Consider the following 13,276-nt stretch of genomic DNA (forward strand, 5'->3'; position numbering starts at 1 on the left):
CTGAGGAGTTTAGAAACTATTCAGAAAATCTTACATAGTCTCAAAACAACCAAGCAATGTTTCATGCATACATTAAAAATCCCAATGGCCACACAACAGCTGACTTGCTAGACTTTGAGCCAAAACAGACATGATGACTGGACATAAATTTAGCATGGGTCAGTTTCTTTCAGCAAATTTTGAATCATTTGGGGTCTCTAAATTAATATCAGGAAATCTAGCCAAGAGCTAATTGTAATGAATCCTGAAAGCAACAAAAGCCATGATATCCATACCTACTTCAAGAGAGAACTACTCAAGGCAGAATATTGTCTAAAAGCGAAACATGAGCCTTGGGGATCACTGGCTGACAACATAGCCACCACCTTATTTACCATCTGAAAGAGGAGGACTCTGGTCATACCCAAAAGACACAGTACTTGCACCACCATAAAATTAATTTAGGCAAATAATTTGTGTCTAGCATTAGAGTTCAGTAAAAAATATATTACAGGAAATCCTGAGATTTATTTATTTTTCCTTCTCAAGAGAGATAAAACGTCGAAACAGGCAAAATACAATGCTCATAAGAGAAGAATGATCCCAGAACTGAAAAAGTTGATATGAAAGCAAGCAGCAGGACTCTACTTCGTCAGAGCATTTTAAAAATTTAGTTATGTGAATATTCTACCCCCCTTCAACAGAGCAACTTCTGTAACAGATTCTCTTAGATTTATACTCGTTATCCAGTAGTCTAATGTGTCCTCTGAGTCTTTTAGTATGTGCAATATATACGCTACCAAAACTTTTTTCCAAACAGGAACATATGAAACATTTCATAAGCCTGAACATTATTTTTTATACCTAGGAAGCAAGTACACTAGCCAAAAATAACTCTCACTATTGCTCACTCAATATGCCTCAACCCTCATCTAGAGAAAGACCTACTAGGGAATAAGAAGGTAATCCAGTTACAAGACTATTTCATCATTGACCTTTTCACTGAGACTACAAACAAGATTACCAGGTGGGGATAGCCGTGAACAGGGATTATGAATGAGTTATGATTCTGGATAAATAACACTTTTAACAAAATCTGAAACAATTATCAACTGAGTCCTGCCACAGAGGACTTCCTTTTGTTCATTTCTCTTCCTGAGCAGATAGAAATTAAAATGTTTTCAGGTGTTAATTTCTTAGAACAATCACCTTCCTGTACTGATTTAAGTGTTTTTAAGGTCCCTGTATAGTGTTATACTGAGTAATTATTAAAGTATAATTATTAATCTGAGTTTTAATGTAGAAAGAGTGCTCAATTCACTGTTAACAAAATGTCAATCAAAGCTAAAGTTTCAAATATATGAAATAGAGAATACTTCCATAAAATATCAGCTTCTCTTATTCTGGCATTGTCATACAACCTGTGATGATTTTTTCAGGTTTTCCAAGGATGTGGCCAGCCTAAACCAGCATCTGCAATGAGATCATCTCGTTCTGTCCCTGAGAACTTCAACACCCGGTTTAGACCTTATAACCCAGAGGAGCGACCTACAACTGCTGCTGGCACAAGTTTGGATAGGCTGGTAAGGCAAAACGCATGCCATTTGAACTAGCACAAATGGCTCGGTAATGTGATAGAAAAGCGGTAATCTTCTGATAAAGGTTTTCTAATAATTTCATAATCGTTCCATACAATTTCTATGCCAAGTGTTCCACTGTTCAGTAAATATTTCTTTCCTCATTGGAAATAGTACAGAACTGCATTTTAGGGAAGCAATATGACTCAGGTTTTATGTATTAGAAATATTTGAAGAGAATAAGCTCCTTCCTGTAGATCAATAAACAGATAAGCTAAGTACTTTGCAGTATGAATGCTCTTTGAAAAGGTAACACATCAGATATTTTAAAAATATTAAATTAATTTTTAGCAGCCTGTTATTTAACATATATGCTTTTAAAGGTACATTCATTTATTCCATTTTTAATGCAATTGTAAAATTAACTGCTTTGTTTCCATCAACAAAAGTCAAAAATTGACTTTTATCAGAACTTCCAGTGATCATTAATCTTGTTTTATTTATTCAAGCATTTCAAAATCATGACTTTAACATAAGATTGTTTTCTCTACAACCCATCGTTGGATTGACATCTCGGACTTCACTGTTCTTGCTATTTACATAGCTAGAGATTTCTAGTGGGCTAATTATTAGAGCTGTTAATATTATCTCAGCAAATGTCTTCAGGTAAAGTCAATGGGAAAAATTAAAGAGTTGTAAAGCATCTGAATCAAAACAAACCATATCACATAACTTCAGCTTGCTGAGCACGTCACTGAATGCCTGGGCACCGATGCTCCTGTTGCTCATGCAAACTTTCAGGCCATCCAAGAGACCAGACAGTCATGTTCAGGGCTGGAGCAAGAGAAGCACCTGGCTGGGAGCAGCCACCACCGGTTGGGAAGCCAAGATTTCAGGGAGCTGTGCTCCTGCTCGGTGTGCCGCTTGCACCGCAGCCTTCCCTGATGCTTGCCAGCTATGCATGCATGTCCTTCCATGCAGGGTTCAGAGGACCAGCTCTTGTGTCCTAGAACTGGCCAAGGTGAAGTGAAGCGTTGCTGAAGCCAGTAGGTTTCGATCACACTCTGGACAAATTTAAAGGTTGAAAGCAGAGGAAGTGGGAGCAAGAGCACAAAAAGGAAGGTTGGGAGCAAAGTACAGCTTGGATTACTACTATACAGTAAGAGCAGTTAAAGCATTTTTGCAATGAAAAAGAGATTTAAGAGGCATTCCATATTCACATAAGGAAAACACATCCAAACATATTAATATCTTTTTTAAATTGCAAACTTCCAAAATAATTATCACCCTGACTAAAGCAAAGATGTGTCATATGCTGCTGGCCTTTAAAGACTGTAATGAATGAAAATTTCCAGTGCAGGTATTTCTTTATAACTCATAATAACTTATAATCTTTCAAAACGGAATTTGCCCCTATGATTTAACTAGATTTATTCACCCATTGTTTCAGAAAAAACAAAGAGTTTAGATTTGCTGCTCCTACTTTTAAAAGTGTGGCAGCCAAATACCTATTTATTGTTCTTGCAGGTGTTATTTAAATTAGAAACTGTTCATTTCTTCTTAGCAATGAGTATTGGTTTCAAATCCGTTTCCAAATGGCAGCGATGCACATGTTATCTCCTTTTGGATTGAGACCAACAGTCCCTGAAGTTAGAGATGGCCACTGACCTCAGCTGGAGCGAGGAAAGGCTGCTTATGTGGATTAGAGCAGAAGGCATCGTTTCAGAGCTGTAGTCCCTGAGCAGTGCTTGGGAAAGGTCACTGCCTGCATCTCTTGCCAGCCTGGGTAATTTTATCCAGAAAGATATAAATGCTGCACTCTTTCCTCACAGTAGCTCAATTCATCCTGTCTACATGAGATCCATTGCACTTAATGTGCTCAATCATTCCTTCAATCACATATCTCTCTTCATTAACTATAGACAGAGCCTGGAGGACCAACTTCACTTAGATCCTCCTAACCCTTGTGTTGTTAAGAGGGCTTGAGAAGAATCCCACTCAAAGTAGTTTTCTGGTCTGTGCACTGATCATTTTCTATTGCTTACTAAAAAAACCCCACAATATTAGTATTTTGACAGTAACATCAAGCCATCAAAGCTGCTTTTGTTTTTTATATATACAAAATACATATGTAAGGAATTATTATTACCTACTTCTATGTTGCAGAAACTTTTCCTTGTGAAGCAGTTTTTTGACAGTGTTTTATGAATAAAATCCCCAAACCACTTTACTTTAAACTGTCATAGCAAAGTCCAAACATGAACCTATATAAATCTTAAAAGGTGAAATGACAAACAATTCTGCTGTCATCTGGCTTAGAGAGCATGTCCTCAGAACAGACCAAGTTATAGAAAATACTTCCTCTGCATCTCAATTTTATACAAACACTAGCCAAATTTTTCAGCCCTACTCAGCTGCCCATGTATAAGTTTAATTCAGCTGAGCATATTTTATCAGGTATGTTTCACAAAGCAGCTCTTATAAGAAGCCAACACCGAAATCACCCAGTGCTGAGCCCTTCTGAAAATGTGCTCCTTCATCCTTGGCTGAAACTGTTTGATTAATCCAACTACAATATTCCAACAGGAAGAGGTGTTTTCTTGTATTATTGTCATAGTTGGGACCAATAAGTCTTAATAAACAAGAAATAAATCAAAAGTCTTAATAAACAAGAAATAAATCAAAATAATTGTGTGAAATGAGAAAAAAAATGAAATATCCTGGAATAGTAGTGGTATAACAGGCTTAAAATGCATTAGATTTATTCAGGAAATTATTTAAATCTTGAGAGAGTTGTCTAAGCATGGGTGTAAAGTACCATTTGAGACACGTCAGAGTATCTGAAACACAGAGTCAGCAGACATGGCACAGGATTTGTAGAGACCAATATTCTTCTGGAGCAGAAGCTGAGAGCCAAGCAGAACATGCTGCAGCATCTCAAACAGTACAAGACACCTATGTTCAGGCAGCTAAGTCAAGTCTTTGCAGCACAGAGCCTAAAAGTTAGGCTCCTTCTAAAGTCAATGGAGAGAGACACACACCTTTGGAGAGTGATTCACCCCACCTGCTGTAGACCACTCGCACAGATTGGGAAATGGAAGGCTCAACATTATTCACATCTAGACATGCAGTACTCTTTGAGATACTCCAGGGTTTCTAAGACATCTGACTGAGCTGGCAGAGCAGCCCTTCAGGACGCCCATTTCCTCCAGGGGCTGATGGTTGAAGACCAGATAAGATGCCCTAAAGGAGAGTATATGGTATTTCTGTTCCATTATCATGGCCACTTAAGATTATTTGAGATGTCTATGCTGTTCAAGATGTCCAAATGTTACTGGAAAACTTAGAGGAGAAGGAAGCCTCTTGTCACCTGAAGGCAAGCGGAAATACCTCAGAGCTGCTAAAATTGCAGTGTATGCTTACATTCAGGTCACTGGATTCCTCTCTATTTCTCTGCCGTGTTTCTCCCACAGAAATTAGGACTCTTCTGATTAAATATAGAAATCTGTAGTATAGATACCCATAACTAGCTATCTAGACCTTCTAGTTTAGGTGACTATCTCAGTACAATCTGTGGTTTTATTGTTAATGGAGAGAAAGAAATAGTTTCATTCACTTGTCTAAGCATAGTTTAGACAATTAAATTGAAATCAAATACTACTAAAGCATGGTTTATCTCATCCTAAAGCATACATTTAAAAGACTCAGAGATAGCATTCCGTATCCCTCTGCTACAGAGGTGCCAAAAGTGACACCCTTATACTAGGCAATGAACAATCACACCTGAAGTAAGACAAATACTTTCAGAAATTATATAATTTTATCTATTGATCTCAGTTGTTTCTGCAGAGTACAATCTAAGATTTCTCATATACAATGAACTACTTATAAAGACTCATTGTCTTCTCTGTAGTTGCCTGTTTGGTATAACCTGTTTTGTTTTGTTTTGTTTTTCTATTCTCTGAATCTGTTTCTCTCTTGCTTCCCAGAGGACTATCTGGAGGACAATGCAACATGGTGTAAGCTTTGGTATTCTTATTCTTCACCTTCATTTCCATTTGTCTTTGTGCAATGCTGGGCAAGACACTTTTAAAGTTTCATCTTCATCTTCTTTACTTTGTGTGTAGGCTAAAATGCAAGCAGTTCTTTCCATAATTTTACACTCTTACTTCATTTAATTTTGACTAGTGCTTAGACTGCTAGTTCTTTCCAGAACTCCTGCTTCAGGGATGGTTCTTCATCCCCAGGAAGGAGTGTGTTCCCCCTGTGAGCTCAAAGCCTACCTAGGTGTCCACGTGATCTCAGATCCCTCCTTTCACAGGCATGGCAATGGGGCCACTTTGTGGTGGCATATAAGTCTGGAACCTATCACTTAAGACAGCACTGGAGCAATGGAAACAAGCTCTCTGGCCTTCCTGAGCTCGCTTCCTAGAGTTGTCCCCGCCTTGCTGTCTTATCTGGACAAACCACTTAGTTTCATTGTGAGGGTTTGACGAAACAGACTCCATTATACTTTGCAACTTCAGAAACCTGCTAAGTTTTGTGAGTTTTAGGTGTTCCTTGGGTTTCAAATAGGCTTCCTTGCAGAGAGTTCAGTGGGACCCAAAGGGAAGGAGGATATGCAGCACCATGCAGATACACATCCTCTTACTAGTGAAGTGCCCCAAAACTGTCTGCTTGGACTATTAACATCCTGCTTCTTGGTGGGACTAATTAGTCTACAGAGAGCACCATGTTGATATAGCCATACTACTTCCTATATCTGAGCTATCTCAAGTASCTCTGCATCCAGTGCGTCATCGTACCATACAGCTGGAGTTTCTCCTAAGAACCTATTGCAGCCCAGCCCTGGCTGGACATATAGAAAATAAATTCCACGTTCTGTTTCAGGAGATTGTGGGAGCTTTCTTCATTTTCTGCAAAGGAGTTGATGCACTATTACACATGTAATACATGATGCACGTGCATCCTATGGAGATCAGCAGCTGAGAAATTGACCGTGGCATTTGGGGTGTGATTTATGTTCAAGTACTGTAGAGTGGCTGCATGGATAAGTGGATGAGCACACACCCTGTCTGAAAAGGAAACCCTTTCATGCTTTTTACTAAGGAGAGGGGGGTATACAGTGTCACATTTTGTAGGAAAGTGTTCTTTTTTCTATCTTACCTCCTGCTTTCTTTMAAATAGTCTCAATTTCTGTGAGCAAAAGGCCTAGAAACATTTACTTCAGGAAAATGGTGGGGCACATTTTAAGTGTGCATTCGTTCATAGATTTTTTATGTTTTTTGATTTGATTGTGTGATGATTTTTGATACAACAAAAAAATGCTAATAGTAGCCCAAGAATTCTGTTGTGAACAATTGCTTCCCAGTGTTTCCAAAATTACATGAAACATAAAACATAATTCAAGAAATGAATGTTTTGCATTTTACCCACAAAAGGCTAAAATTAACAGGACAATATACTTTGAAGACATTGATCTGAATTACTTAGGGAATCCTCTGGGGCACCTCTGCAAGTGGAATTTACGTTTCAGTTTTGTTTGAATCAATTTAGTCCAGGGTCTAGAAATGTTAAGTACGTGCAGTGGACAGCACAGAATGCCTGAGATAGGATGCTTATTCTCAACATTTTATTTCTCTAGGGACCCTATAGTAAAATCCTGTAGATGTAAATCTTGGAGAGTTTAAAAGAAAAAGYTTGACTCTCTTAAACTGCAGGACAGATATGAAATTTTCAAACACCTTTTGCATATACAGCCCATAGGAAAAGATACAAACAATGAGCACGGAGAAGATTTCATAGCTCAAGAAGAATCAGTCAAAATTTTAACAGTTAAGATAACAGGCTCATGTAGGTGTTTGGGAAGCCCAGTGACTTCCCATAAAGTAGTTCCTCACAATGTCATAGATACCTTAGATGCCATGCTATTAGAGGTGTCATTTCTCCTTGTGCCATATCAGCAGACAACTCTTGTCAAACCTCAGGTGTTTAACTTCTCTAAGTTAAGATTCTATATGATCCTGTTTCTTATTAGCTGTCTGGATATAATACACATAAAGAATAAATATGTTTTATGATATCTGTAGCGGTCATTTGGTGTCATATTTAAAATTTACTTGATTCTCCTAAAGTAGATGTTTACTTAGTATCTGATTTTGTTTATTCCTAGTTCCTGTGTCACAGCAATATCTAAGTAAGTTTAAGTCTGTGCTGTCACTTTTTCTCCTCATGGTTAATACCAGTTTCAGGTGGCAAAGGCAGATGAATGATAGTAGCTGTCAGAATCCTCCTGGGAGACCTGCCAGAGTTCTTTTTCTAAAAACTGTGATATTATTCCATAGCCCARCTGAGTGGTTCTGCATGCTGCTATATCTGATGCAATGCATTTCTAATGTACGTGACGCAGTTACTAAGCAAGTACTTTGTAACAGTGGTTGCCTCTAACTTTGGATGGAATAGGCTTGCCTGCTGTTCAGACCCTGTTTAGTATGAGCAGGAGAAAAATGTCTTCTAACAAAAACAGGAAAGACAGTTCTCTACCTTAATTAGTCATCCAAGAAAAATGCAGTCTTGATTTTCATGCAGTATCTGCCACGCCTGAATAATGATGTATTGCCCGACTCCCTCAATGAACACAATGCTCGCTTGAGCAGCTTCTAAATATGTACTTGTTACTGCTAGCTGAGCTTCCTTTTAGTGAGGGGTGTGAAGATCCACTGAGAGTCATCCTCTCATCTCTAGGAATGTCTTAGAGGCATAAACAGTATTATGTAAATCGTTACCAAGATGGGAAACACGAAACGTGCAGGCTGAACCCACTCCTGATTACTAGACTTGCCTGCGCACAGTACAAGGAAGAGAYGGCAATTATGGGCCTTCGGTTTTCATATGCTAAGGCACTATGTGATTCCTGAGCATGGGTATTAAAATAAAGAAAAACAGGATAACAGGCTCAAGGTTGCACAGCTGTGACRTATCAAGCCAGAATAACTTGAGGTGGGATTTATTTGCCCTAGCTTTAAGCATCTTTAATGTTTCCTATCAAAGTCTGAGCTATCACCTTGTTTCTTTATTAATCACTGGAGAAAATTAGGCACCTCCAGGCCTTGCTTAAGATAGCTTTTTGGAGATGACAAGAATCTGAATTATCCTCTGAATTACCTATTTCTCCACATTGAGTATGAAGAAAATCTAGTTGATTAGCTCAGACATCCAATTTGTAGATGTCTAAATATAATTTTTTAATGTTGGTCTTTGGAGTTAGCCTCCATAAATTCAGAGTAAAGAAGAAGAGAATTTGATCTTTAAAACTTATTGATAGATAGGCAATTTTTATTCATCTTCATTGTTGTAGTATCATCAGGTACTGAGAAGGATCACTTATTTTTGATAAAAATAGTTTATTCCAGAGGCTGCACAAGTTTTGTTCAGTGGTAATTCCCCCTTGTAAATCAGGATTAAGATCCTTTTCCTTCCACTTGAAGTTTCAGGCTCCATTCATTGAGGAATAAGTTTTCTTTTTCCAGTATTATRGAAAGTTTTTATTATCAGCCTCTGGAAGACGAATCTAAGCAGGAAATACATCAACACAGCTCTTTCAACTCAGAGGAAGATCATGTTTCATTTCATGTGTCTGTGTACRAATTTGTATAGCAGAAAAAGTGAATTCTTAATGGTTTTTTTAATGCTAAAGAATGATAGTAACTATATAACCATCCTCTGGTCTTTAATATTTTGACGTAATATTAAGAAAAAATATAACATTTAAAAATTGATAGCAGAACTTGTGTCCTCACTTACAGTACAAAAGATATGCCCATGTATATGCTTCCAAGTAATGACTGGTGCAACTAGACTCACTACCTACCTGAAAACTGTTATACTGTGATGAATCTTGTATAGTTAATTTGACTACAAGTAACAGGTTCTAAAAGCAATATTATTCAGTTTTCAGAAAAAAATGGATTCTATAACCATTCATTTACCACTAGAGAGGAATTAGAAGGTTCATTTTKGCAAGTGACTACAGACCATAAAATATCTTTTCAGCAGCAAGTTAGTTGTGCATGAGTGTGGGTGCCAACAGAGAAATTAAAGCTTTGCTGATTTTGGAATTAATTGCAAATAGAGATTCTCACTCTCCAAAGCAAAATRCATGTTAATTGTACTGACAATTAGTTCTCTTCAGCCTTTTGAAGCTATTTTCCATTTTGATAGGCTGCAACACAAGGATATATTGTGAACTTATAACAGGAGTGTATAATACCAGACTCACCTTTTAACAGGTTATAGCAGGCTAAAAAGTGATTTCCCAAGCCAAACATCTAATAGATTTTTTTGGATGTAATAGACAGAAATTGACACTTTATGGACTTTTATGAGTATTACTACTGGTTAGAGGGGAGGTAAAGTACAGAGTCTGAAAAGATTTACCTTCATACAAATACTGACCCTTTCATGACCTTTTCTTAGTCAAAAACCAAATATGTTGCATTAGAGAAGAYTGCTTATGTTTCCTTCCTACTTTCTTCTCCCATCCCCCAATCATATCAGCAAATCAGTCCAGGTTGTAGGCACAGTAGTACAAGATGTYTGTATAATGTTGCTGCCTATGAATAATAAAGCTTGGGTAACTAGTTATGGCTATTTATTTACAGTCAAAGGCAAGACCTGTAATCATACTAGGGTAGGGAGAAGGAAAGGATTCATCTCATTTCTTTTTATCCATCTAGGATAACCTTAGACTAGGACAAGTCTAAGGTTATGCAGCTGTTAGCAGACCRAGCAGCACTTCTTCAATCCTACACATGAGGGCAGGCCCTAGCAGCATGCAGCTCCACACCCAGGCAAATTGCATAGACCTCATATTACCACGATAGGTACCCTAGTCTCTGCGGAAAGTAGGAGAATACCTGCAACATGCTACAGTAGGTCCTGTTCTGGACACCRAGGGGTATCAGGATGCTAGCATGTACTGAAGTGCACTGCTACAGAGAAATCCAGCTACAGGAGTAGGAGTTAGTTGAACAGGCTCCTTCCATAGTCATTCAAGAAAACAGCCATTTTCAGATTGTGATTCCTCCTGCCTAATGTAGACATCTACCACARATCAAACAAATACCCCTCTGGAAGTGCAGGTGTTTCTCTGTCAACTGTGAGGAACCTGAGGCTTGACCAAATGCTTAGCTTGCATAGGGCTATAGCTGAGTTAGATGAATCCCCTACTGAGTAGTCAATACCTGACTTCTCCACAGACAGCCCAGCAGAGGTGAAGGTGATACAGGCTATTAGAATTTTGGACTTAGRTCTRGAGCTCACCAGGGATTGAATAGATRTTCACAGATTCACCACTGTCCTGGTGGCTTTGCACCGTCYGCCAGCGGCAGCAATGCTRAATGATCATCACGTACATATTTTAACTGTTTTTCTTGGGTTTTGCTTCTTCTGTGCTAAATTCATGTCATGTAYATGTCATTTCTGGTACCTAATAGAATTCATTGTATCTAAATTCAGTGTAGCAGTAGAGTACCCAGGGTAGAAGTAGAATCAAGTTAGTCAATGGGGGACAGGATTCAGCTGCTGAAATACAGGCACCTAGTGCTCTGGGAGATATCTTGAATTATCCAAGGCATCTACAAGGACCCAACAGACGTAATAAAGGACATACAGATGTTCTTCAGTCTTCTGGAMACTCCAGAAGATTCCCAAATGACATTCATTTATGTCTTTTGATAGATATAGAGAGAGCTAATGATCTGATCCTAAATTAGGCAAAAGTTAGACATTTGGCAGCTGAATAACTCTCCAGATTCTCTTGACTAAGAGCTCAATTTGGTTGTTCATACAGAGGCATCTGGGGCCATTTGAGATGCCCAAGGGTGTGTGGGATGGGTGTGTGGATGTCTGCATGGGGTTCTCAGTTATAGTGACATCTGTGTGTAGGCAAGCAAATTCCCCAGTAGGTCTTCCTGGACTGCAGTGGGGCTTTCACATGTAGACACCTACACTGAGTTCTTTTAAATTCAGGCAAGAGYAACTCCCATTGCCACAGTCTAATGTAACCGCCATTGCCATTCATTTTCATGGGAGCAAAACTGTCTCTGATATACAACCAGGTTTTAATAGTCTCTGGGATAATTGCATTCACTTTAAAGTGCTGGGAATTTTGCTKTCTTATTATATATTTGGACAGCATAAATGCTATGAAGGAACCAAGAAGAAAATGCACCAGAATGCAAGTTGGGTTTTTTTCCTCTTTAAATATTCAAGTCTATAAAAATCTCCAATACATAATAACGATTGTGTTACCTAAGTAATGACTACAGCCACTAAAGTAAAAAGCTAATTGTTTGAAGTGCATTGTCCTTTTTAATATAATGCGCCTACAGTGTTTGAGTAGTCTGTGGAGCCATTATTCACAAATGTAGCTGATATATTAGAAGTATGATATATACGCAGAAATAACATAAGTTTGAGAACCACATTTCTTTTGCTGAAAAGAGCAGCAATCACTCACGAAAAAAAGATTCACTGCATAATAAATGAAGCTGAGAGAAACTTCCTTTCTCYATGATCTCAGTACAAATGTTAATAGGCTTAAAAATCAGACAACATTTATTATCTTGAAAATAATATGTAAATAAAAAAAGCCTTTCACACTTCTTTATGCTTTCAGATGAAATCCAGCTRACCAAATGTAGGTATCTGACTCAAGGGCTAGCCAGATTATGTACCTTTTACCACCAACTGAGAGAAATAGGCACTTTTCAGTCACAGCTGACCTGAGCTATTTTAGGAATCTGTATTACACTGAGGAGAATTTGAACCCTGTGCCTATTTCTCACCACTGATTACAAAAGTTAGCATTAGAGCTAGCAAGAGTTAGCATCTCAGACACAGACACTAACACCATCTTGAGTCGAATACCATTCTTAGATACTATTTTACTGAGTTTATGATCTACAGACACGAGTAGACTGTGAAATTACTATTATACATCTTGACATTAATGACAGTTATATTGTTTTGGTAATGAGGGGCCACTCTGTGGTAGGCACTGAGTGCCATTAAAAGGATGTTCCTGTCTTGAATATCTTAATTAAATCTTCATTTTGGCTGTTTTTTTCTTCTGAAGTAGAAGATGTAGGGYTCCCAACCGTAACTTTATCTCTCTACATGATTTTCTGATCATTCATTTGTGCTGTGGGAATAGGATGAGCCAGAAAATTAATCAGTTGTTTCTGTAAAGCATGATTTTCCTAGTGTCCGAGTTAGCAAAGTCTGAACTGGTAACCTCAGTTTGTGTCATGGTAGAAAAAGAAGTTAACATAGTCGCCCCRTGTCATTTATGCTGAGGCAACATCTGAGCTTTCATCATCCCATGCAGAGAATGTCTACATTCTGCCCKTACGGAGAAGTAATTTTGACTCCAGGGTCCAGTACTTCTGAATAYGCTACTATTTGTAGTTCAGAGCACTTCCTCAAGCAGTCAGGGCAACTGAGTGATGAGACTGTGAAACCGTGGCTATTTTTATCTACACCCCACCTCTGCCAGAAAACTATATCTATAGTATTGGGGGAGAAAAAGAAGTAGTTTCTGGCTCAGTTTCCTGTGCCTGTCACACAGGCTACTCACGTACTAGCACAGCTCCTTATTCCCAAGCCAGCCAGTGTTCACCCCAGTAAAGACTTTTGTTGTTAGATGAAAAACGGTGAAG

At 38.3% G+C, this 13,276-nt stretch overlaps 1 protein-coding gene across 1 annotated transcript in view; it reads left to right on the top strand.

The window, feature by feature from the left end:
• The window catches only part of GPC6 (glypican 6), a 751,365-nt gene that overhangs the window by 688,921 nt on the left and 49,168 nt on the right, over positions 1-13,276 (top strand). The window contains exon 6 of the mRNA XM_085305955.1: positions 1,419-1,562. Within this exon, the coding sequence (XP_085162081.1) occupies positions 1,419-1,562 (144 nt within the window). The remainder of the gene's footprint in view (positions 1-1,418; positions 1,563-13,276) is intronic.

Source organism: Rhea americana, unplaced genomic scaffold, assembly GCF_003343005.1.
Source record: "Rhea americana isolate MKP2758 unplaced genomic scaffold, rheAme1 scaffold_23, whole genome shotgun sequence".
NCBI lineage: Eukaryota > Metazoa > Chordata > Aves > Rheiformes > Rheidae > Rhea > Rhea americana.